The sequence below is a fragment of the Amphiura filiformis genome, chromosome 12 (assembly GCF_039555335.1).
Source record: "Amphiura filiformis chromosome 12, Afil_fr2py, whole genome shotgun sequence".
Classification (NCBI taxonomy): domain Eukaryota; kingdom Metazoa; phylum Echinodermata; class Ophiuroidea; order Amphilepidida; family Amphiuridae; genus Amphiura; species Amphiura filiformis.
The window spans coordinates 39,683,406-39,708,716 of NC_092639.1; the positions used below are offsets into that span (position 1 = coordinate 39,683,406).

The 25,311-nt window shown below is 39.8% G+C and overlaps 1 protein-coding gene across 1 annotated transcript in view; it reads left to right on the forward strand.

The window, feature by feature from the left end:
- The window catches only part of LOC140166185 (uncharacterized), a 33,619-nt gene that overhangs the window by 3,577 nt on the left and 4,731 nt on the right, over positions 1-25,311 (forward strand). Inside the window, 9 exon segments of the mRNA XM_072189585.1 lie at positions 4,831-4,926; positions 7,451-9,117; positions 9,120-10,941; positions 14,850-15,002; positions 15,902-16,100; positions 16,759-16,918; positions 18,104-18,196; positions 21,452-22,051; positions 22,106-24,936. Of these exon segments, the coding sequence (XP_072045686.1) occupies positions 4,831-4,926; positions 7,451-9,117; positions 9,120-10,941; positions 14,850-15,002; positions 15,902-16,100; positions 16,759-16,918; positions 18,104-18,196; positions 21,452-22,051; positions 22,106-24,936 (7,621 nt within the window).

Consider the following 25,311-nt stretch of genomic DNA (forward strand, 5'->3'; position numbering starts at 1 on the left):
TGGGACGGGCAAAATTAATGCCTTTGACAGATGCTATATTATAAATTGTATGTTTTGAGAAGCTAATTGACCTTTTTAGTAGACCAGGTTTATAGAATAAGGCCATATCAGCACATATTTGAACTCTTTGAGCCCCCCAATGGGCTATAGATGTCTGGTAAATGTTTTAAAGGTCAAATTAGGACAAGCAATTTTATTTAAATGACGGGCAACTCTAAATTTCTAGCTAAGACCCTGCATGTGATCACCTCATACTTTTACAACAAAGGCCAATAGATGATACTAAATACTTACTACAAACATGTAACAATCATGAGATTTATTTATTTATTTATTTATTTATTTATTGGAACATACACTTTTATATCAGTGGCACATGCCTAACCAGCGGTGCGTTCAAAAACAATATACAATAGAAACGAATTTAAACACAATTGAATACACATGCAAAATTATAACATATATGTAAAAATAAAAGCAAAAGTAATTGCCTGTCTCAACCCAAGTTGACTTGAAATGGGTTGTAAACAGGAAAATAAAACAAAATATAAATATATTCAATTATACAGTTTAGCTAGCAACGCAGAATTCATCACATACAAATAAATATATTAAATATCAGTAACGTTCAAACTCAATTCGGATCTTGCCTTCCACACTCTTTTTACGAAGGATTTGCAGAATTTATCAAAGGTGTGATAGAAATCTTCTGCCTTACTTATATTATCAAATTAAACAATTTTACACTTCCAAGGGTCACATTATACTTTACGTCTGTCTAAGTTACCAGAGATGAATAATTCCCAAATATCCATACCATTTAAATTGATTAGCTCTTTCTCAAGTTTACTGTATTAAATATTGTCATTATCAATTGTTGTTCCAATCTGAAAGGAAAATGAGATTTATTGATTTGGATTTGACAATCAGTGCTTTGCTTGACCCATAGAAGATTGACCAGACCACCTTGAAATTGACCAAGTATTGGCACTTTTTACCACATACAGTATGCAAGGGGCAAATATCTCTAAATTTGAAGACAAAATTTGACACTTTTATTCTCATGCAAGTGAGGCTGTCAAATTTGGAAATCAGTTGTTTGGTTTTAGATGCAAATTATGATCCATGTCATGATGTGCCTGTGATTGTGCCATGAATTGGAGCAAAATGTGTTAAAAAAATATGCATGTTTTAACACAAAAATGATTGCAAATCAGGGCCTAGTTTCCACTATAGTCGGTTCACTAATACTGTATGATACAACATTTGAGAGAAGTTGATTCTTGTAACAAAATCTTACCAGAATCGATTCTGTGATTCTCATCAAAATCTAGGCCAAGCTGTAAATTTTATTTCATCTGCAGGCAGGGTTGTCACCAGGACCAAAAAAGTAAGTGGTTAAAATATCGGGGATCGGGGAATAGGCTTTGAGGGTACCATCCCCACTAAAATAAAAAAAATTTGCTCTTTTTATAATGAAATATCATCATCCACCCCCACCCCCCACCCCTAAAAATGTTTTTTTTGCTCTTTTTATAATGAAATATCATCCACTTCCGGAAATGTAAAATTGTGAGTGCCGGACGGCGTCCAGTGTAGTGACAACCCTGCATCTCGGGTTTGTCAGAAATCGATATGTAAAAAAAACCCACAACCATTACCGTATGGGTGATACAGATTACTTATCTATGTGGAATACTTGCCTTAGCAGTTGCTTTATGCATCAATTCAGGTGTTTGTTTAGGCGGATTAGGGTTTATAAACAGTTCAAAAACATGCATCAAAAGAGAACGGTTACCTTCCAGCACATTACATGAAAGCTCCATTGGGCCCCATTCCTTTTTAAAGGAATTTTTATTTCAGTGAGGTTTTTGAGCCACAGACCCTCTGGTGCAATACCCAAGACCGGGACAGCGTGCCACAGGGGATGTACTTTGTTAGCTGTCCATCATTTGAAAATTGTTGCTTTTCGCATTGAAGATACACATTCTTTCTTTCAAACTTCCTTTCTCTAAAAACTTTCTCTCCTTCCTTCAAACTTTCGCTTTCAAACTTTTTTTCTTTCAAACATCCTTTCAAACGTCCTTTCTTTCAAACTTTTTCAAATTTTCTGTCAAGTTTCAAACTTTATTTCTAAAAGCTACCTTTCAAATTTTTTTCTTTCAAACTTCCTTTCTTTCAAACTTCCTTTCGTTCAAACTTCCTTTCTTTCAAATTTCCTTTCTTTCAAATTTTCTTTCAAATTTTCTTTCAAACTTTTTCAATTTTCTTTCAATTTTCAAAATGTATCCAACTTCTTTCAAACTTCCTTTCAAATTTTCTTGTACTTTCAAACTTTGTTGTACTTTCAAACTTTTTTTCTTCAACTTTTCTTTCAAACATTCTTTCATTAAAACTTTCAAACTTTCTTTCTCTCTAACTAGGGGGGTCACATCATTATTTTATCTACAATATAAATGTTTGGCATTAAGTTTTTCAGAAGCATCTTGCAAAATGATGAAGATAGCAATTTAAATGGTTCAAATTGGATAAAGCGTTTTCGAAGTTACGCCAATTTAAAAGTTCGAAAAATGGCTGTTTTTCAGCATGATTTTGATAAAACGCATGTTTTCGACAATATGGCATGTTTGAAGACTAAAAAATCAAAATTATATGCTTCCTATGTCCGATTTTCACTTAAAGTTGCTGTATAACTGAGTCTTTCAACATAGATATGTCAAGAGGTACATCATTTGCTTCAGTTTTTGAAAAAGATTACTCCAAATATGGACTAAAACACCAAAATCAAGGATCGTCGCACTCTCATTTTAACCCCTTGCAGAATAAAATTGCAGATTTCGACAATCTCAGATTAAAAATATGAATTGTGAATGGCTGCATTTACACTAAGCCAACTCTAACCCTTGGGTTGAAACACAAAAACAACAACAAAAGCTTCATGTGCATCAAAATATTGTGAGAAATTGCCTCCAAAGTGGGAAAAATCTAGAAAATCAAGGAAATTGCCGCTCAGTGTAAAAAGTGCTACAGAATGAAACAGCAAGTTACGGACACCCTCGGAATAAAAATATCAACTTTGTACATCCATATTCAAGGTAAAACAACTCTAGGACTTCAAGTTGGACCACTGCAGTAGATAAAAACAACAAGTTGGTCATAATATGTTGATAACTACACTCCAGAAATGGAAAAATATGAAAACTTCACAAGTAAGGTCAACAATTTCTATAGACCCTCCCTCGGGTCCGTGGAGAACGACTGGTAATGAAGATTACATAGCATTAAAAATCAACCCAATACACGGACCCTCCCAGTCTGTAGGCAATTTGACTTCCAGCTCCCACAAACTGCTGGAAGTTCACTTTTACGGATTTGGAGTCACGCAATCTTTCTATATACCACGTCCATGTTTTCACTACATTAACGTTTGTGTAGCGACTAAACAACGATATTGTATCCGACCAATCAACGCAGCTTGGCAGGCGGGGATATTTGAAAAGGCTTCCTAGCTAAATAATGTGCAAACATTTGCAAACCGCACGCGATAATGTGCATAATATGGACAATAGGCCTAAGTCCGAGTCAGTGGTTGCCTTTTATTATTTGCTGCGTACCATGGGTCTATCAGGACGCGTGCCACTTGAGCTCAATACCTCTCAGTTGTTGACAAGTGTCCCATCCGATCTTGCGTCACATCCCGCGGCATAGCTTTGTGCTACCATATTGGAATTGAAACTGGGGCGGGGCTTTCGTAATTGACATCGAATCACCGTGCTTCGTTGAACGAATATTTGGAAGTGAGATCTCTAACAGATTGGACCAGTCTCGGAATCAGCGCTCAATGGACTTTCGCGTTCACTTATAATACGAGTATATTTCTATATTGCTGCATGGTTGACTGTGGTGGGTGTAATTAGTGGCGTCGATTTGTGGATGAAGAGGAATGGGTTTTGGCATTGAAGAAAATAAGGGGGGGAGTTGGCATTTTTTCATAGGGCATTACGTAATTATTTATTGTTACATTATCCAGAGATGGAACCGAACCGAGACTGGGGGCCAGTCTACAATTTCTATGGGAAAATACACAGGAAAATGGCCAAAAAACAAATGTTTCAATATATTGCCATTTTTTAACCCAACATCCTAGAAATTTCTTGTTTACGTCAAAAGAAAGATATTTTTGTGGAGATTCAGGAAAAAGGAGTCTCAATTTGATTGCACATGTGGCACACAGTAGGGTAACTCATCATCTACAGTCATCATATCAAAATTTCACCCTTGGACAGCGTTTCCTATGGGAAAATACACACGTTTCGGGCAAAAAAACATCAAATTTTCAAATTTATCGTAGAAAAAAACAAGTTGTGCCAAAATAAAGATACATTTCTCATGGTTCAGAAAAAGTAACTTTAAAATTCACTACATCGTTGGCACCGGGTCGAAAAACTCACTTTCTAAAGGCAATTTCTTAATTTCTTCTGCGGATCCAGACACTGGTCTTTGCTGATAAATAATCTGGTGCTTTCACAGAGCCGCCGTGTAAAATTCAAAAGGTCAATAGACCTAAAAATATTTTTTTGTAACTACACATATACTAAATAAATATTTGAAAATGTTTAGGTCTCTATGAAGAAAACAATTTGATATTTTTTTATGCTCAAAACATGCCATTGTTCATTTATGGGTCGTATGCAGACACCTAATGAGCTAATGTGTGACCCCCCTACTCTAACTTCTTTCAAACTTCAAAATTAGATAATGATCAATGATACGACACTGGCATATTTGACCATTTTCTTTTAATATTTCTTTGTTACCCATTTCATTCAGGTAAACCAGCAGGGCTAATGGCAGGTAGAGTTCACATGACACTGCAGATGGAGACAGAATCTCATGAGATGGTAGCCGACAGAATCATCAGAGAAGGTAAATTGCATTAATCTTTGTCAGGGTTCCCATCCCGTAGGCTCTTGGCAAGTAAAAATGTCATGATATTTTGATGGAATACTACATCACTCGTTCTCATTGCAAATAAAAATCCCTCGGTAAGGTACTACAGGGCACTTCGCATGATAATACAATAAAACAGGTGATATGAGTGAATGGTTGTGGAATTGTTTTAAAGACCTGTCGCTCTTGTCAACTTAGAACCAACAACATGTCTGCCATTTCAATTGTTAATTTGTTACACCGTTCTGGTTGAGTTCATACGATAGGGCCTATTGATCATGGAGATTCGAGAGAGATGTTACAAGAATGGGATTCTTTTTCAAAGAAAATTTTTAGTGAGAATACAAAAGTAAAAGTTATCTATATTATTGGGGCAAGGAGTCCAATAAATACACTGAAATTTCAATGACTCAAGACAAGTGGTTCAGTAAATATGATAGGAAATGAGGTACATCCTAGCGGTACCTTATTTCATATCATAAATGGGTCACTGAAATTCCAGTGTAGTAATTGGATTCCATGTCCCTATAATATACATAACTTTTGTTACCACTGTGTTATTATTAGTTTTTGAGAAAAATGCAAAAATAGACACAAATTTATCGAGGGGTGTACATGTAGTACCCCCTTAAAGGAGTGTTACTAGGTCAAAAAGTTAGAATATTATAATTATTCAAGTTTTTGGGTGATGGTAGATACATGTACCATCAAGTGAATTTAAGCCCACTATATTTCATTAAATACTTGGCTGCAGGGGAATTGCAATTTCCAAAAGGGGCGTTTATTAGAGGTCATTTTTAGAACGATAATTCACATTAAAATCATTAAGTAAGCTTAAAACTCATGCTGAAATGAATCAGGGATGCCAGTTGCCTCCTGAAGTTGGGAAGGAAAATAATATTTCATAAAATACTAAAGGCGAAGCGGGGCGAGCGTAGCGAGTGGGGCTCTCGCCCCTCGCGGCGTGGGGTCCAGGGCCCGCTGGCCCTGGTGGGCCCCTGTTGGGGGTGGAGGGGGCGAAGCCCCCCGAAGCCAGACAGTTTCTGCACATCTTACACCACAGGGGAGGCTATTTTTAGGGGGAAGTTACATGTCAACAGATTAAAAATTAAAGCAAATGATTTACAAATACAGCTAAAATTACAAGTTACCTATGGTTTCCTGGTATCTTGGGTCTTGTGCTTGTGTTTTTGTGCTTATTCTTTATCTTCTGTGCAATTACTTGAACATCTCTATCTGTATCTCCTCTCATAATAGCTTGCGATACACGAAACATGGTTGGCAAAGTTTGGTTTGAGTTTAAAAGCTCGCGTTTTTCTTTATGACCACCTGAGTTAGCATGTTTTAAAATCGCCTTATTTCCACTGCTAGCGTACGAATATATACCCTGACAGTAAGTACATTTATACTTCCCTGCAGCATCTACTTTCCGTATGTAAATAGACAAAAACCGTCCTGCATCATCCTTCTGTTCCAGCCATTGCCATGGCATTTAAACCGATTTTTAACTCCAGCATCGATCGTCTTTATATCTGCTTTCCTATCCACTTCCATTGTGATGATTGATCGCAAGATAAACAGCAAATCCGATCGTAATTCGCCCGTAATTCAATACCCACACGCAAGTTTAAAGTTTATTAATATTTTATTGTCAAAACAAAACGCACGTTCATACGATCAAGGCTTCCGAATTTGCAGCCAACAAGTCACATTTTTCGTGTTTCCGTCTCATCCCTAGAGGTGTACAGCTACAACAAAAACACTGCGTATTGTACCATGCATACGGGCACGTGCTCTTGAGCATGAGAGTGATTAGTTGACAAATAGTTGACAAAAGAGGGCAGTATATTTTATTTTATTTCTTTCAGAGCCGGGCGGACGCGACGGTATTTTTTTTTTCCTTCCAACCGGAGATTTTTTTGGCGACCGGAAATTTTGTAAAAAAATACGTGCGGTCCGGATTTCCGGAATGGCATCCCTGTCATAATGATGAACTATGAACTTAGGAACAACAACTTTGGGTTTACTTCTGGGTTTACGATACAATTTACGACGCCACTATCGACCATGTGTGCACCTTTGTAAGCTCACTACAAAAGATAGCATGGAAATATCAGCATCTTTGTAACATCTTGGTTGAAAAAAGTGGTGGGGGCGTTTAATTGTTACTGTACTATCTCTAATAGTAGGGTATTTTGTTTCAAATTTGAACCGTCCTGCCAGAAACTATTGTCTGACACCCTGCACCATCTATAGTCCATTTGGCTTCCTCAAGAGAGTAGCGTTAGTACTGTATCAGAGTTTATTTTCACACATGTACCACCTTTGATCGCAAGTGTAAACATACATGTATGCCAGTTATTTGAGTGTACAATTTAATACTACTTGCACTGGAGCATGCACTCAAGAAAGCCAAATGGACTATACTTGGTGTCCATGTCACGTTATGATCTTAAAGATGATATGTTTAGATTCTGTGTTTCTTCTTTCTATTTTACAGGTTATGGACAACCTATGAAGGTCCGGATGGCAAGTGGTAGTGGTGGTGGAGGACACACCAGCAGTGGCAGTGGTGATCGCAAGGTGCAATTCAAGAACATGGGGTTAGACGTCGGCAGCAGGGAGAAGCTGTACATCTCACATGTAGAATCCCCATCGTCTTTCTGGATACAACAGTCTTGCATATCTCTAGATCTTGATAACTTGATGAACGATCTTTCACAATTCTACTGCGAAGGATCAGGTGGACAGATGGTAAACCGTGCTGAAGATGGTATGGCGTGCGTGGCTCTCTTCTCGGAAGATGAGACCTTCTACCGAGCAGTTGTTGACAAGATGTTAGCGAACAATCAGTGTAGGGTGTTGTTTGTAGATTATGGCAACAAAGAAGTAACAAGTGTTGGCAATCTGAGAGTCATAACGGAAGAGTTCCTGAAGCTTCCAACCATTGCAATTAGGTGTTGTCTGAGTGGTATAGAAGAAGCATCATGCACGGGGCCTGAAGCAACAGGCAGGTTTGAGGATCTGACGGGAGACAAGGAGTTGTGCGGTAAGGTGGTGGGCTTCCGAGGGGACAAGTGTGCTATACTCTTAGTGGATCCAAGCGGTAAGGAGAATGCTGACATCGCAGGTGTACTGGTAAAAGAAGGCCTGGCCAATCGAGACCAAGAGCAGTTCCCAATGAAAGGATCTCGTAGGACCTCGGAAAGAGCTGGAAGGGCTAGCCCAATCTCGTCAACATCGTCTTCCGGATCGTTGCCACAACAACCCCAGAATCGAGGACGGTTGAGATCAGATGAAGTGAGTCGGGAGCCTCAGGGACCAACTGCTTTCACGGCACCTAACTTAAGGCCAGGGTCAAAACACCAAGTGCAAGTCACCTCAGTTGGGAGCCTTACAAGTATCTCATGCCAGCTGCTAAAAGATACCGAAATCTTTGACGAGATGATGGCCAGTCTTCAAGATGCATATGCATCTCCGACACCGGACACAAGGTTGAACTCTCCCCGTGTCAACCAGCCCTGTTGTTCACAGTTTACAGAAGATGACTCCTGGTACAGGGCACAGATTACCGCCACAAGAGGATCAGATTATGATGTAACCTACGTGGACTATGGTAATAGTGAAGTCATTTCAGGGTCCCGTCTTCGAGTCCTGAAGAGTGAGTTCTTTCAGCTGCCCCTCCAGTGTATATCCTGTGGCTTAGATGGCATTTCTCCTCAGGATGGAGGCACAGAGAAAGCAAGAGATCACTTTGAAAGCATAACAAGTGAAAAGACTCTAATTGCGTCTATAGTAAGCATCAAGCATGAAGGAAACAGTAGTGCATACGGGGTTGTACTCACAGAAGAGGGAACAGGTGTCAACATGAACAAAGAAATGCAGAAATTCCTACAGCCCTCCAAGACGCCGCCAAGAGATACTTTCCAAAGCTCTCAGCCTTCCAGATCATCAGCGAGGGATCAATTCCAGAGTTCACAGTCATCAAGGCCACCACCTGGCAGGCAAGAACAACAAGGAGGATTTCAGCAAAAACACCTCCTAGAGACCAGTTCCAAAAGAGCGTCAAGTCTCCACCTCGGACAGATGCACCATTCGGTCAAGATAGGTCCAGTCAAGGATTTGGTCAGTCAGCTCCAGCCAAGCAAGCTCCAGTTCCTGCAGCACCAGCAGAACCAATTACTTTCACTGAAGTTCAGCTTCCAAATGGGCCAGTACAAGTCTACCTTTCACATGGAAGCAGTCCACAGGAATTCTGGTGCCAGCCTGTGAAATCGGGATCAGAGCTTGATGAGTTGATGGAGAAAATTCATGCGAAGTGTTCTGGTAAATCTGTATCTGCCCTAAAGAATGTGGCTGTTGGAACACCATGCATTGCACAGTTTTCTGCAGATGAAGGCTGGTACCGAGCTGTAGTGATAAACAAGCATGTGGGAGAACTTGAGGTTTTGTTTGTCGATTATGGAAATTCAGAACGTGTCAAATTGGCGAAGGTGAAGCAGATATCTGCAGATCTGATGAAACTTCCAGCGCAGGCCGTAAAGTGCGCCCTCAAAGGTTGGGACCTAGGCGAAGCACAGCCAAAGGTTATTGACAAGATGAGAGACTTAGCTAACACTGTAGAACAGTTCAAATGTGAAAGTCATGGCAACAGTGGTGGTGTGTATGAAGTTGAGCTCTCCGCAGGTGGGATGAGGATGGGTCAAGAGCTGAAGAAACTCCAGACGCAAGCCTTGAAGGAAAAGAAGCAGAAAGAAGCAACTCCTCCTCCTCCTAAACCAACACAAGCAGCAAGCCCAGCTCGAGCATCATCAGACCAGATGATTAGCTCTGCTATTGATAACATCAAACTTGATGCACATGAAGACTTTATCGTCTCACATGTTGATAATCCAGGTAGATTCTGGTGTCAGCTTGCTAAAGATTGTACCACGTTGGATGAGATCATGATCAAGATAAATGATCACTACAACGGCACCACTGGTGACGCCCTTGAGTCAGTTTTGGTTGGAGCGTTCTGTGTAGCCAAGTACTCGGAGGATGATGGATGGTACCGTGCTCAAATCTTGAAGACGATATCTGTCTCTCAAGTGGAGGTGTATTTCATTGATTATGGTAATAACGATAAGGTAGACGTCGGCAATCTGCGTCGGTTACGTCCGGAGTTCAGCAAGCTGAAAAGCCAGGCCGTGCAGTGTGCACTAGTTGATCATGTGGATAACAAGTATGAGCAGGATCTCATAACCAAGTTTGAGGATCTAGTCATGGAGAAGCAGCTAGTTGGGGATGTGAAAGCTAAGCGTGCTGGCATGCTTGCCTTACAGTTGTTTGATACCTCTGGGGATCATGATGTTAATATCAACGAGGAAGTCCAAAGCATGATTGGAAGCGGCAGTCAAGATGATGTAGTAGGTTACCCGCCTAATATAGATCTACCAAAGGAGTGTGAAGTTTATGCCACTCACATTGAAGGAGCCCATCAGTTTTTCGTCCAGATGAGTGAGCAGACGGAGGCGATCGAAACGATGTCGGCTAAACTCCAAGATGCGTACGCAGCTGTTGGACCGGGTCAGCTTGTTCTCCCACAGAGCAATGTAGGACAAGCATGCTGTGCAAAATTCTCAGAGGATGAGCAGTGGTATCGTGGGATAGTAACGCATAAACCCGCAACTGCAAGAGCAAAGGTGTGCTTTGTTGACTTTGGTAACTCGGAGGAGCAAGATGTTGCTCAACTCAAAACCTTGAAACCAGAATTTCTCAGTCAGGCCCCACTAGCCATTGAGTGTCGTCTGGGAAAGTGTATGAGGACTGTTCCCGATACACTTGAGAAGTTGGAGGAGTTGATGATGGATAAGCCGCTTACGTGTACTTTCCATGGCAACACATCTACTCCATTTGGTGTGACACTAATGGAGGGTGATACCAACATTAACGAGGAGATGAGTAGTGTGGTTGGTGCAACAGCTACAAAGATAGCTTCTGATGAAGATAGTGAGTATGATGCGTCTTCATTGTTCTTGCCAATTCTTGAAGCTTTCTGGTGATCATATGTGTACATCCATATCAAAAGGATGCACTTGTCACCTGCTACATGTCTCTTTTTATATCAGCTAGGAATAAATACCAGACTTGAGATGAGTTGGATATTTATTCCTACCTATTATGTAAAAAGAGACACATGTCCACGTACATGTAGTAGCCAACAAGTGATATGGATGAACACATAGAAGTGCCAGGCTGTCCATTATACAGTGACGTTATTTGTTGATGGTACTATGAAGCTGAGTACGTTTTAGAAATCTTGATTTTCAAATCGGGTCAAAACATTATGGAGGTAACTTTGCATTACATGCATTTTAAGCCACAATGTAAGATGTTACTTTGAAATTGGTTAATTTTTGTTAACTTGATTTTTTGGCATATATTTGTATTGTGTGCACAAGTCCCACCTTACGCCAAAATGAAATGAATTTTGGAATCGGCCTGTTTGTAGGTCAACAGAACAATTTCAAAATAAAGTCATAAATCACACATTAAATCCTCCATAATATTCCATGTGAAATGGCCAGTGAGTTTCTTTCACTTCACCTTGTTATTTCTGCTTAAAACCCATCCCGGCAGTTATTACTATGTTATTTCAGCATTTTGGGTAAAGAAGAACAAAATTTGATGGAAATCGTACATACTACAATGTACATTTAAATGGCTTTTTGTGAAGTTGCTGTCATATGTAGACACGGTTCAAAATGTTTTGTTTCACTATTATAAAGTGTTTTGAAGAAGTAAAGAACTAGAGCTAAATTGCGCATACACATATACGCGACCTTAGCAATAGCTAATTAACTAGGCCTATAGCTAATTAGCCCAGCTATATAACATGCATGCGTGTAAGCAGTAGTATATTATGCTGATTTTACTGAGAGGTTTTATTTGAAATGCACTATAATACTTTGGAATTTGACTAAAGACCAAGGTTAATTCGTTAGCTCACCTATAGCATATGCGAGTTCAAAAGGTCCAGTATATTGGTATAATTCAATGATTCATTGGAATATACATGTATAAACAGATATTTGTAGTATTATTATAATCATTAATTATAATTAATTTCCATAGTATTACAGTATGTGAAATCATTTTGATATAAACCAAAAATTATTCAATATTCATGTAAATAGTTCTGTGCAACTTTGATCATGCGCTATTATAGTGCGACTTCCTAAGGTATTTTGCTACATACCGAAGTAATACCTACATGACCTTTAACCCCAATGACCTTTGACCCAATGACCTTTGACCCCAATGGATGTATGCAAGTAATGTCATGCTATATTATAATTTGTGGAATGTCATTTAGTATTTTTAGTAACAGAACAGAAAATCACATCAGCCATAATGACCTTCGTATGACCTTTGACCTCAAGGCTAATGCATGTGTCAAGTGACGTCATCTTGCTGTGTAATTTGTGTAAGGAGTAGCAGTTTTAGTAAAAATAACAGGAAACATCATTTTTGGCCATATTGACCTTTCCATGACCTTTGACCTTGAGTTGGTCATGTGACATTTGTGCCACCAGCTATTGGACCTGATGACCAAGTAACATTGTTGTACTATATATATTTGCGACAGCAGCAGCATTTAAGGGAATTTGGTCATATACCGGAAGTATCCCTTAATGACCTTTGACCCCGATTCTGGACAATAACTTTAGACACTGGGTATAGCTGATGCATGTACCCAAGTGCCATCATTGTGCTTTGTAATTTGTGGAAGGAGTAGCATTTTTAGTGAAATCACGTTTTGACCATTGACCGGAAGTGGATGACCTTTGACCTGAAGTTGATCATGTTTCATTTGTCCCCCCACCCAATGGTCCTAATGACCAAATATGGTCAACATGGCTCAAAGCATATGGCTACGGTGGCTCATTATAAGATTGACAGAAAGAAAGAAAGAAAGAACTAGTGGCAAATGGTGGTCATAGACCACAAACCTAGCTGGGGCATGTTGGTGTTGTGGAGGTATCTGACCCCTACAAAATGTTCCAAAAATGCTCCCCTGGTCATGGGGTTTGTTTTCACAGAGTTTGAGTCCCGTACTCCTAACAGATGTCCCAAAAAATCAATTCTAAGATTTGACCCCGGATGACCTTTGACCTGACCTATGCATGATGTTCCATAATGTTCCCCTGGTCTTGAGGTTTGTTGTCACCATGTTTGAGCCCCGTACCTCTTACAGATATCCAGAAAATGAAATTCTACTCCTAACAGATGTCCAAAAAATTCAATTCTAAGATTTGACCCCAGATGACCTTTGACCTGACCTATGCATGGTGTTCCATAATGTTCCCCTGGTCTTGAGGTTTGTTGTCGCCATGTTTAAGCCTCCGTACCTCTTACAGATATCCAGAAAATGAAATTCTGATTTGACCCCAGATGACCTTTGACATGACCCTTGCACAGTGTTTCAAAATGTTCCCCAGGTCAGTAAGTTTGTTGTTGTGGAGTTTGAGCCCCGTACCCCTAACAGATGTCCAGAAAATGCATTTAGAAAATTTGACCTCTACATGACCTTTGACCTGACCCCTGCAAAATGTTCCCCTGGTCATGAGATTTGTTGTCACTGAGTTTGAGCCCCATACCCCTCGCAGATATCCAGAAAATGAAGTTATAAAGATTTGACCCCAGATAACCTTTGACCTGACCCCTGCAAAGTGTTCCAACATGTTCCCCTGATCATTAAGTTTGTTGTCACCAAGTTTGAGCTGCGTACCCCTTACAGATGTCCAGGAAATGCATTTCTAAAATTTGACCTCTGCATGACCTTTGACCTAACCCCCATAAAATGTTCCCTGGTCATGAGATTTATTGTATCGAGTTTGAGTCCCATACTCCTTACAGATGTCCAGATAATGCAATTGTAAGATTTTACCCCTTAATGACCTTTGACCCCAATTCTGTGTGCAAGGTATGGGCACTGGGTAAAGCCGATGCACATGTGTAAGTGACGTCATTGTGCTATGTAATATGTGGCAGAAGAAGCATTTGGAAGATATTTGGTTATATACCGAAAATGCCCCTTTAATGACCTTTGATCCCAATTCTGTTTGCACCATATGGGCACTGGATATAGGCGATACATATGTGCAAGTTACGTAATTGTAGGGTGTAACATGTAGGAGGAGTAGCATTTTGAAATTAATTGCCAGAAAGAAAGAAAGAAAGAAAGAAGAAAGATCCGATAGCAAAACAGTACCTAGCTCGGGGGGTTGGAAACCCCCCAGCTAGGTAAAGAAAGAAAGAAAGAACTTGACAGAAACAGACCTTAGCAATTTTGCAAATTGCTAAGGAACAATTTTGCAAATTGCTAAGGAAGAACTTTAAATTTTTAAGTTTAATTTACATTGTACATGTATATTTATTTATACATTTTGTACTTCAACTATAAACCTTACAACATACCGTATTAATTTTATAAGCGCCCAGGGCGCTTAACAAAGTCATTTTGGGTGGGCGCTTATTTTTTACCTTGTTTACCTAATTTTTTCGTAAGGGGCGTTTATTAGAGACAAATTTACTTTAGAGACAAATTTACTTATGTTATAAAAGGGTCCTGAGACGTTCTAGTAGCTTTTCTCATGCAGAAAATGTATTGCAAGTTTACGCAGGACTTGTAGTCCTGCAGCTATTTCACTGTATCAACATCTATCTATCACTTCAACATTAATGGTACCCTTTACCCAAATTGAAAATACCCTGGGTGGGCGCTTATTGGGGCATGGGCACTTACTGGAACGAATACGGTACTTGGAATTTGGTCACAAGAACAGCAAAGGTAATGGTTCAAATTTAAAAAGATTTAATCATCTTTTTTTGTTATTTTATCTCCATGACATCAGGTACCTCTTCCTATCCATGGCCACCAGTGAACCAAGATTGTGTTGAAGTAAGCTTAACCCAAGTAACCAATCCATGGGATTTCTGGTGCCAGCTAACTACTGATGAACTGAATCAGATGACTAACAGTCTGCAGGATACGTACGGGCAACGTGGTGAGTAACATAGACATATGGGTAATTCCCCCTATGGAAGACATGACCTTAATCTCCCACACACGGAGTGTGAATTTCAAATGGGGTTACCTGAATTGGTGGTTCCATTTGAAATTAACACCCCCTGTGTGGGAGATTAAGGTCATATCTTCCATAGGGGGTGTAATGGATTTGAGCTGGAGTAGCCCAATAATCATATTTTCGTTTCTCATGGCTAGGCAGTGCTTCCCAATTTTTCTGATCCATGATCCAATTTTCATGAGAAAATGTGATGTAACCCACAGAAATCTGATAAAACAAAATGTTGTTACTTACAGTTGGCTAACCAGGGAAAAGGGGAGGCAAGCTTGAAAAATTGTCTTGTTGGCCCGCTATCAAACGTTACCTATGGAACAAATGCGCGCGAAGTGCACATAAAAAAAAGCAGATCGGAAAGATCCTTTGGTTAAAAACCTGTGTGGAATGCGAATGGCTAATGAATCGTGACGACTATTGAGTGGTAGATTTTCGTGTTTTTTACAAAATCTGTGTTTCAGGTCTGCTTAATCCTAATCCTATAACTGTATCGGTAATGTTGGAGACTATTCTTTCACACGATATCACAAGTGACACAATCTGATCATACAAGGCCAAAGAAGGTGTTGAGGCATCGGATTCGAATGTGCATATTCTATGCATTGTCTAAACCTATGTGTGTGTATGGCAGTACGTTAATGTCAGTGATTCAAAGCTGTGCAGCAGGAAATGGTCACTGATGTCACTGCCACATCGGGGTGAAAAATCTTACGATTTGGCCTTCACAGAGAGATGATGGGCCAAAGTGTGAATCTTTGAAAAAACTCATTTTGTCCATGATATGATTGCAAATTCCTGATAATTGCATTCTATTCCTTCTCTAGGCGATAACACGGAGGCAGAGTTGCTGCCAGGTACAGCATGCGTCTGCCAAACAGAGAATGGTACATGGTATCGAGCTGAAGTGATAAGTGCGCCCTCAGGGGACAGTGCTGATGCGTTGTTTGTTGACACTGGGGTTACACAGACTGTATTGAAGAGCAAGATGTGGCCTATTGATGATAACTTTTTATCATTACCAAGGTATGCCGCTAAATTCAAATATACTCTTATACTTCCTCTTGTGGCAAAATTTCAGGCTTCTTCTTTCTGTTTGTGTGTGTGTAATGTTGTTAGTACAAAGAACTACCTGACCTGAGACTGTCATGATACCTCTCTACTAAATAAATTCCCATTCCCCTGCCACTAGGATATATCACACCATGTTGCTGCCAACAACAAGGGTGCTAGTATGACTACCCTTAAAGGCCGATATTGGAATGTCATCTTTCCCTGGGTAAGATCTGACACCAGGCCAGCCCATGGCCAGAGGGTAACATGAATATGAGTAGGGTTGTTTCACCTTGAAGGCAAGGATAGTCTTGCAAATATGGGCTAACTTTCCCCTAGGCCATCCAAATTATATGCCATATACAGGACTACAACTGGTATCTATGGTCAGTTTATACTCCTATTTTCCACATCTGTTATTTTAATATGCTCCTTTAACAGCTCCCTGAAATACACATGGGTGGAGTGGAACAAAGGAGATAAAGACAGTGTCTTTAGGACACACATCACATTGGCCCTGATGGGGTTCAAGCCCACAACCTTGCGATCATGTGTCAAGCGCCCTAACTGCTAGGCCACCATGCTCCCAAACTAATTATCGCAAGTATACTATCCTTAATTGTATTTGCAGGCAAGCTATTCAATGTAAGTTGACTTCAGTGAAGCCATGCTCCCCAAACTGGGATGAAGCATCTACTGATGCTTTCAAGAGGCATACATCAGGTGGAGGACTTATAGCAGAAGTGTTAGGTATAGACAGAGGGAGGAGTGGTCATGATCCATGTTACCAGGTGAGAGGTCACAACCCAAACATAATGCTAATCTCTGCATAATCCTAGCCCTAATCTTATCCTGAAAACCAAACTGTAATCCTTGCTGATTTTGGGTAATTGTGGTCGTGGGGATGTTTTAATGTGCAAGAGTTTGCTGTGCATGGAGAAATTCTATGGTCGCCTGCTCTGCATGATGAAGGTGATGCATTGCTGGACATGTAAATAAAAAGATGCACACTGTTAAATCCACGTAAAACATTGTGAGAAAATATTGATTATTATCACTATGCGATAATTCTCACTGCTTCTTTGATGACCCCACGATAAACATTCAGCAACTCCCAAATAAAAGCTGCATAAAGGCGCCAATTTGGCAAATAATATTCCAAGTTTGCAGTCAGATTTTACCTGTCTAAATATAATGAAGCACTTGTGATGTATCGAAATCCATCCATGAATCCATATTATTTCAGTTATTACTATTACGCCAAATGTGGACAGGGTTTGAGCTTCTGGTCATACAATTTATCGCGATATGATCGATACCACGATATCGCGATAAATTTTGCAGCAATATCATAACATCAGTCCAAGAGAACGCCAAATATGGATCAGGAGTATTACATAATAATACCCTGCTATGACAATAGCTGCACTAGGTTAATCGATAATCTCCTTATGTGGTTAGCATGGCTGGGCCAGGAAATCCACAAGGTCAGCCAATGTATGTACATGTATTCGGTACATGTGCCATATCTTTACAATGGGTGATAAATTTCTGGTTTGTTTTATTTCAAAACGCAACATTCGATATTCTAAAGCTTGGTCCAAATCCAAGAGAAGAACCAACTCTAGTAATTTATGTGGTTTCAAATTATATCAGACGTTGCCTTTTTTGATAGAAATGGTGTTTGTTGATGTGCACAGTTTCCCATTAGATCATAACATGCTGTTGTACATCCAAGGTCAAAGGTCTTTTAATCCATATTTGGCGTTGTTCTGGGACTGAACATGGAAAACCCTGGCGATGCCCACCCTTTGTACAAACATCCTATATCATGGTTTGAAAAGTAAGATCACCTGCTGCACTCCAGCTGCAGTGGTGAGCGCCAGTAAGGCACATACATGCTTGAATGCTGTGTATGTATGTGTGTGTGATTTTGATTGAGAATCTCACACAGCACAATTATTTTCCTTTCCTAGATATTGTTGAGATCCAGAGAAGGTTTGCCGATATCAAATATACTAACAGAGAGAAAGCTTGCTCAACAGGTTGACTTGGACATACCACAACAGGTAAGCTTCAAATTGGAAATAATTGATATGATTAGGTGGTGAATAAATCTGAGGTTAATGACTAGGTATGATTATGATGTCTAGTTCAAGTGACAAAAATCAATGCACACAATATTTTAGGTTTGATGTAACAAATACATGATCCCCTAGGGGAATGAATTGCAAAGAAAAAATTAAACTGCAAGTACACATAGTACATATCTGACAGCAGTATCAGCTAGTCATTAAGGTTATTAATTATTTTAAACTGTTGTGATTTGGTAGTTCACAGCATCTTACGAATGGTAGTGAGCTTTGGCAAAAACTGCATTGCTCAATTCATAGCGAAGCGTGTAGAAGAATTAAAATATCACAGATATACTTTTATAGGTGCTGCGGTTCTTGAGTTACGTTGTAAAGAGGTCTGAAACAACAGCACTTTTGTAAAACGTACATAACTCATTAACAACAATAAATTAAGCAAGTTTGCAAAGTATACGATTTGTAGAATGAACTTTTGCAAAGCATCAAGGTGTTAATTTTCAATAATATATTGATCTAGATAATGAAAATCGATTTTTAGGTTGCTTCGACCAACAATACCTCGTCTACCCTTAAGGGCGTACTACACCCATATATTGGTTTGATTGGTCTAAATAAATATTTTTTCATTTATAGCTAGGCGATATATGCACGGATCATGTGAAATAAAAAAAATATGAAAAAAGAAGAAAAAAGTGCTTTTAAACAATTGTAGTAAGTCATTTTAGCCCTATATATATTTTGTTTACTGTATCCTAGTTACTCAGATGCGTGTTTCATAACAAACCATGATTTATTCTATTCAGCATGTTCAAGTAGGGTACATGAATAGAATACATTAAATCCTTTGTTATACTCTCTATAGAAAATCTAGTGGTGCATGCAAAATATATAAACACTTACACAATGGATGTATAGTCATTAGTCAATAATATTATAATGTGTTGTTAGGAGAAGAAAAGGCTATTAGGTCACCGTATGTCAGGTTATAGGTCAATTGGTTCAGGTCAAATTTAAGCATCAATTTTGAATACACATGTGAGAGTTTGTGATATCATAATGAGGAATAATTTTGATATTCTGTCTTTAACTGGATATATATCGAGAAGTGCAAGGTGGATATACTAATATACCTTGGGATGTAAATGGTGAGTACACTTTAGAATGCCTAGTTGCGATGGATTTCACAAATAAATATAAAATAGTTACCAAAATCACAAACGTTAAGCTTACGGAAAACTACCCAATATGGTGGTATAGGTGACAAGAAATACAATTTTTTCAACATTGCTGTAGTATGGTTGTGGTAACCTGTTACCTGTGGCTTAATTAAGTTTCAGTGAAATAATGTCGCAAGTTAAAAATACAAAATATAGCTCAACATTGAAAATAGAAGCATTTTAACCAGTTCCTTTTTGATAGTTGTGGAGCACCAAGTTCATGAAGTCATAAAAGAAATCAGGAACCACTTATTCCCATTTTACATATCAACTTTATTTCCCTAATGTGTTAGCAACACATATCCAAAATTTTAACGAAATCCGTTGATAGTAAGCTTTCCAAAATGAAGTGAATTTAAATCATCAGTGATGTACCACCTTTTGGCTTCTACTTTTAAAAGCATGTAAGCTACGTTGATACCGATGCCACCAATAAAACGAGAAGATTTGCCCCTTCATTTTGCATACCACTTTGTCCATTTTTTTTTGTAATTTTTTCACAAATTTCTTAAAAATTCTAATAAAATCAATGTGTGTAGTACTCCCTTAACCTTGATCATAAACATCATAGAACTTAGAAGAACATTTTAATTGCTTGTTAACAGACCAGAAAGTGCCTCCCTGCAGCCATTACTGCGTAGGTATGCAGAAACATTCATGCATAAATGCTTGAAGTTGTGCACTCATGCATTAACACATATCTTATGGATGGAGTGGACTGTTTCTTTTGCAAGGTTCTATTGGTTCGTTCACATGAATATTAATGAGTTTATGAATAATTAATGTCTTCCTACTTTCTCCTTATACTGTTGCATTATTAGCTTGTATAGGTGCTTTCACATGAGTATGAATTACAAATATCATTCATACCCACATGAGTAAACACAATGTGTATTATCGAATCACATGTGGAGACACTATTAGGTACACATGAGTTATTGATAACAATCTGCACATTGTTTGGGTCTGCTACACATTGTATTGACTTACACGTACCTCAGCGATGCAACTTTTCATTAAATTTCCTGAATTTAGGACATCAATTTTCCATTGAAAGCATTGAAATTGAGTTGCCAATTTTTTGCCCAATGAAATTTAACTAAACTTGCATAAAATTGTTACATTTATCAGCTGGCAAATATTTTTGTTACATCTCTGTGATACCTGTATCCTATGCAAATGAGCACTTTGTGCAAGCAAATCACAGACACAAAGTTACACATCAAGTATGTGGGTTTTTGTGCTGCCTTCTAAGAAAGTACAGTTGTTAGTGAAATACCATGCATAAACAGAAGTTACATATTTTCTATGTAGGCTTTTTATGCATGAACTTTGAGACCTATACAAATTAGTAAGATCTCATTCACAGGGATGTGAGAGTTCCTCTTTTCAGCTGATTTCCTCTTTTTTTGTTGCCAAAATGTACGCGTTTTTCTTTTGTTTTCAGCCCATATTTGGCGTTTTTACCCTGATTTTACGCTGTTTTTAGTGATTTTCCTCGTTTTTGGTCTGTGGCCTCTCACACCCCTGCATTAATTCAAACATGTTTTATGGTTCAGTGAACACATTAAAAAAATTATGAGTACTGTAGATTATGAAATGTCTTTTGGTAATGTATGGGTCCTCCTCCTTATGCTACAACGTCCAAGCATCTCTGTGCATCTTTCTTCAGTCGAAGACTAAGTGAATTCCAGGCTCTGCTTGTTCTTGGAATGAATGAGTTTTTATACTTGCTTGGGTTTCAGATTTGGTCATTGTATGCTGATGATAATTGAGTAACATAAGGCAGTTTGGTAAATATTGCCATTATTCATAATCTTGGGTGCTTATGCCAATCATACACTCCAGAAACACATATTATGAGTTGAAAACAAAAACTTTCACCAAGTTTACAAAGTCTTGTGATGTATTACAATTTTTTTTCTTCAGAAGTTGGATACTTATCAAATCATACACGCGCAATTAAAGTAAGGTAAATATTAATGCTTTAATTTATCTTTTACTATTTTTACAGGTGACCAAAACTGCTGAATGGAAAGGTAAAACCTATCCACGAGATAACCTGACATCCACCACCCAAGACGTGAGCGTGGTTCGAGTGGAGAGCCCACATAAATTCTTTGTAAAGCCGCTTCATTTTTTAGTGCTTGAGGAGGACCGGGAAAGGGAGATAGAAGCATTTACCGAGGGTATCCTTGGTAACCTGGTCCTCCCAGATTGGCTCCCGACTGCAGAAATTGGAATGCCATGCCTAGCGATGCGTAAAGACACAAAGAAGTGGTGTCGTGCCGAGGTACAGAGCGTACTCCCTAAAGGAGGCATCACGGTTCTCCTGGTTGATGAAGGGATGCAACAGTTTGTGTTTCCTAGCGACCTGAGACCCATCAATGCTAAGCTTGTCGATATGCCTGCCACGGTTGTAGAATGCAAGCTGAAAGATGTGGCACCGATGAAGGGTAAATTTTGGGATGACTCAGTGTGTGAGGTTTTTAAGGAGATGACACTAGATCGCAAGCTGGAGATCACAGTGGATGAAGATGGTGCAGAGTTGTACAAGGAGGAGGAAGATAGTGAAGAAAAGAAGGAGGAGGAAGATAGTGAAGAAAAGAAGGAGGTAGATACATGTAGTGAAGAAAAGAAGGAGGAAGATCGTGAAGAAAAGAAGGAGGAGGAAGATAGTGAAGAAAAGAAGGAGGAGGAAGATAGTGAAAAAAAGAAGAGCATCGGTGAGATTTTGAAAGAAATGGGTCTGGCGCAGGAACCAGGAGCTGTACAGGAAGAGGAAGAAGAGGAACCAGTGGTAGAAGAGGAACAGGTGGAAGAGGTAGCACAGGAAGTTGTGGATCCAAATGCAACAGTTATCCTTTACTTCCTTTCCGTTCAAGGACCATCGGAGCTTGTGTGTCAACCTGCTGCCTCTGCAGATCATCTCCAGGAATTGATGGACAACATATATGAGTTTTATGCAGATGAGAGTCATCAAGGAGGGATAACACCACAAGTGGGTCTACAGTGTATTTCTAAGTTTACACAAGATGACAGTTGGTACAGAGCAACTATTGAATCCGTCGATGGCGCCGATGTTATGGTGAGATACACAGATTACGGAAACTCGGAGGTAGTGACGGCAGATCGCTTATGCAACTTGCAGCCACAGTTTGCCAAGCTTCGTGCGCAGGCTATAACGTACCAGGTGACTCCACCACCAATGCAGCAATCACAGTGGAGTAATGACGTAAAAGCACGTCTCGAAAGGTGCTGTGCAGACCGAGAACTAAAAGTCAACATCCTTGATGATGTCCCAACTATCAGGTTGAGTCCAGAAGATGCTGCCTTCATCCAGACATCGCTAGCAGAACCACCTGCTACAGCTGTAGCAGAGGTTGTACTAGGTGACGCAGAGGTTGAACTAGGTCACGCAATAAACTTAATCTTCTTATCAGCCGAAGGACGGTCAACATTTGTATGCCAACCTGTATCAACGGCAGATGATTTGGCAACCTTGATGGATAACATAGCTGCTCACTACGAGGATGAGGCCAATCAAGCCGAGTTCACCCCAGAAGCGGGTCAACAGTGCATCGCCAAGTTTACGGAGGATGACGGCTGGTACAGAGCCATGGTTCAAGCTGTGGATGATGATGGTAATGTCACAGTGTTGTATATAGATTATGGAAATTCAGAAACATTGTCCCAAGACCGTTTGTGTGTTATGCAAGCGCAGTTCACAGAATTACCAGCTCAGGCAATATTTTATGACATAGCTCCACCCCTTATGCATTCGTCCCAGTGGAATGATGATGTCAAAGCACTGCTTGACGAAAGCTGCATTGAAAGGGAGCTGACAGTTCATCCTCTTCCAGCATCTGGAGATGTTACCACCATCAGGTTGAGCGAAGATGATGTAACTTTCATCAAGACAGCATTAGGAGATCATCTGCCGCCAGTGGTCGAAACTGCCGATGAGCAAGAAGAAATTCTTGAACTAGGTGAAGCAATAACTTTGCTCTTCCTGTCAGCTGACGGACCTTCCACATTTTTTTGCCAGCCGATGTCAACGGCAGATGCCTTGGCAATATTGATGGATGACATTGCAGCGCATTATGAAGAGGAAGCGAACCAAGTTGAGTTCACGCCAGAGGTCGGTCAGCAGTGCATTGCACAGTTCACCGAGGATGACGGTTGGTATCGAGCTATAGTGCAGAACATGGACGATGATGAATACGCAGTCAAGTATGTCGATTATGGCAACTCGGAGACATTGAAGCAAGACAGGCTACGCGAAATACAACCTCAATTTCAAGAGCTTCCTCACCAAGCTGTTGTCTACCAAATTAAACCAGATCTGATGCATGCATCTCAATGGAATGATGAAGATGTCAAGGCGACGCTTGACGAAAGCTGTGTTGAGAGAGAGCTGAAGGGCCATCTTGTGAAGACATCAGATGGTTCTCTTGTCGTTAAATTGAGCACAGAAGATGTAGACTTTATCAAGTCATCTGTGGCAGACATTCTTCCTCCTAAAGATGTAGTTGACGATATAGTCGCAGCCTTGGTAAACACTGCAATATCAGATGCTTTGGAAGAGATGACGGCACCAGCAACCATTCGAGATGCAGCGGGTGTGACTGTCATGACCCTATTTGACAAAGTAGCTCAATGTCTCCTTATAGATGAACTTAAGAAAGATCCAGTCACCAGTGAGCCTGCAGCACAGAAAGATGAGGACGAAACCATGACGGGTGTGAAAATGCTTGTGGATGATATTGTCAAGAAGGCAGTTGAGACGATTTCTGGTGTGCAAGAAGAAGAGGAGAAAGACTTGCCTCATCAAATTCTGGATGATATCATAGAATCTGTTGCAAGTGGACTTCACATCTCTTCAGCAACAGAGGCATTAGATGGTGCTGAAGGTGATGAGTCGCAAGAAGTTTTCAATCCAGATAAGGGAGAAAGTGGTGAGGTTTGTGGGACATTAGGTGAAGGTGGGGAGCATCCGAGTCCACTTCGCAAACGCCATAAATCAGGAGAAGGCCTACCTGGTATGGAGGTTGACGACAAGTGTGAAGATACACTGGAAGGCGAAGAAGCATCGCAGGAAGAAACGAAAGAGATTGGAGAACCAGATGTCAAGAAGCCGAAAATTAAGGAGGGTGAGGCAGATATCAATGAAGAAGAGGGAGATGAGGAGGAGGGAGAAGAGGAGCTACAGGAAGAAGGAGAGCAAGAACAGGAAGCTACAGAGGAGGTACAGGATGAAGGAGAACAGGAAGCTGAAAAACAGGAACATGATGAGGAGGAACAGGCACTTGAAGAGCAGGAACAGGAAGGAGGGGAGCAGAAACAGGATGAGGAGGACCAGGAGGAAGGTGATGAGAGTGCAGAGAATTTTGAAGATGCAGAAGATAATGTAGCGGAAGAAGAGACAGACACTGGTGACCGATCAAAGCAAGATGAGGTTGAGGCTTCAACAGGGGAAGATAAAGAAAAGGCAGAAAGGTAAATAGACTCAAGTAGTTTGGTATCTTAACCCCTGGACACTACGTGTCATCTGACACCACGTGTCATCTAATAGCATTTCTGATTTGTTGATAACTTGAAATACTCATTTCAATTGCCAATTATGACTAGGCTTTAAACTATTTATGGTCGAACTTGCATTTGCAGATGATCTTATTAATACCCTCCTTGATTGGTTCAAAATTGGACACAATATTCATTTTGGCCAATCGGCAGGTAATTCTCATAGGGTTAAGGTTAGCAACTATTTTAAACTGTTGTGATTTGGTAGTTCATAGCATCTTGCGAATGGTAGTGAGCTGTGACAAACATTGCATTAATCATTTCATAGCGTGTAGAAGAATTCAAATATCA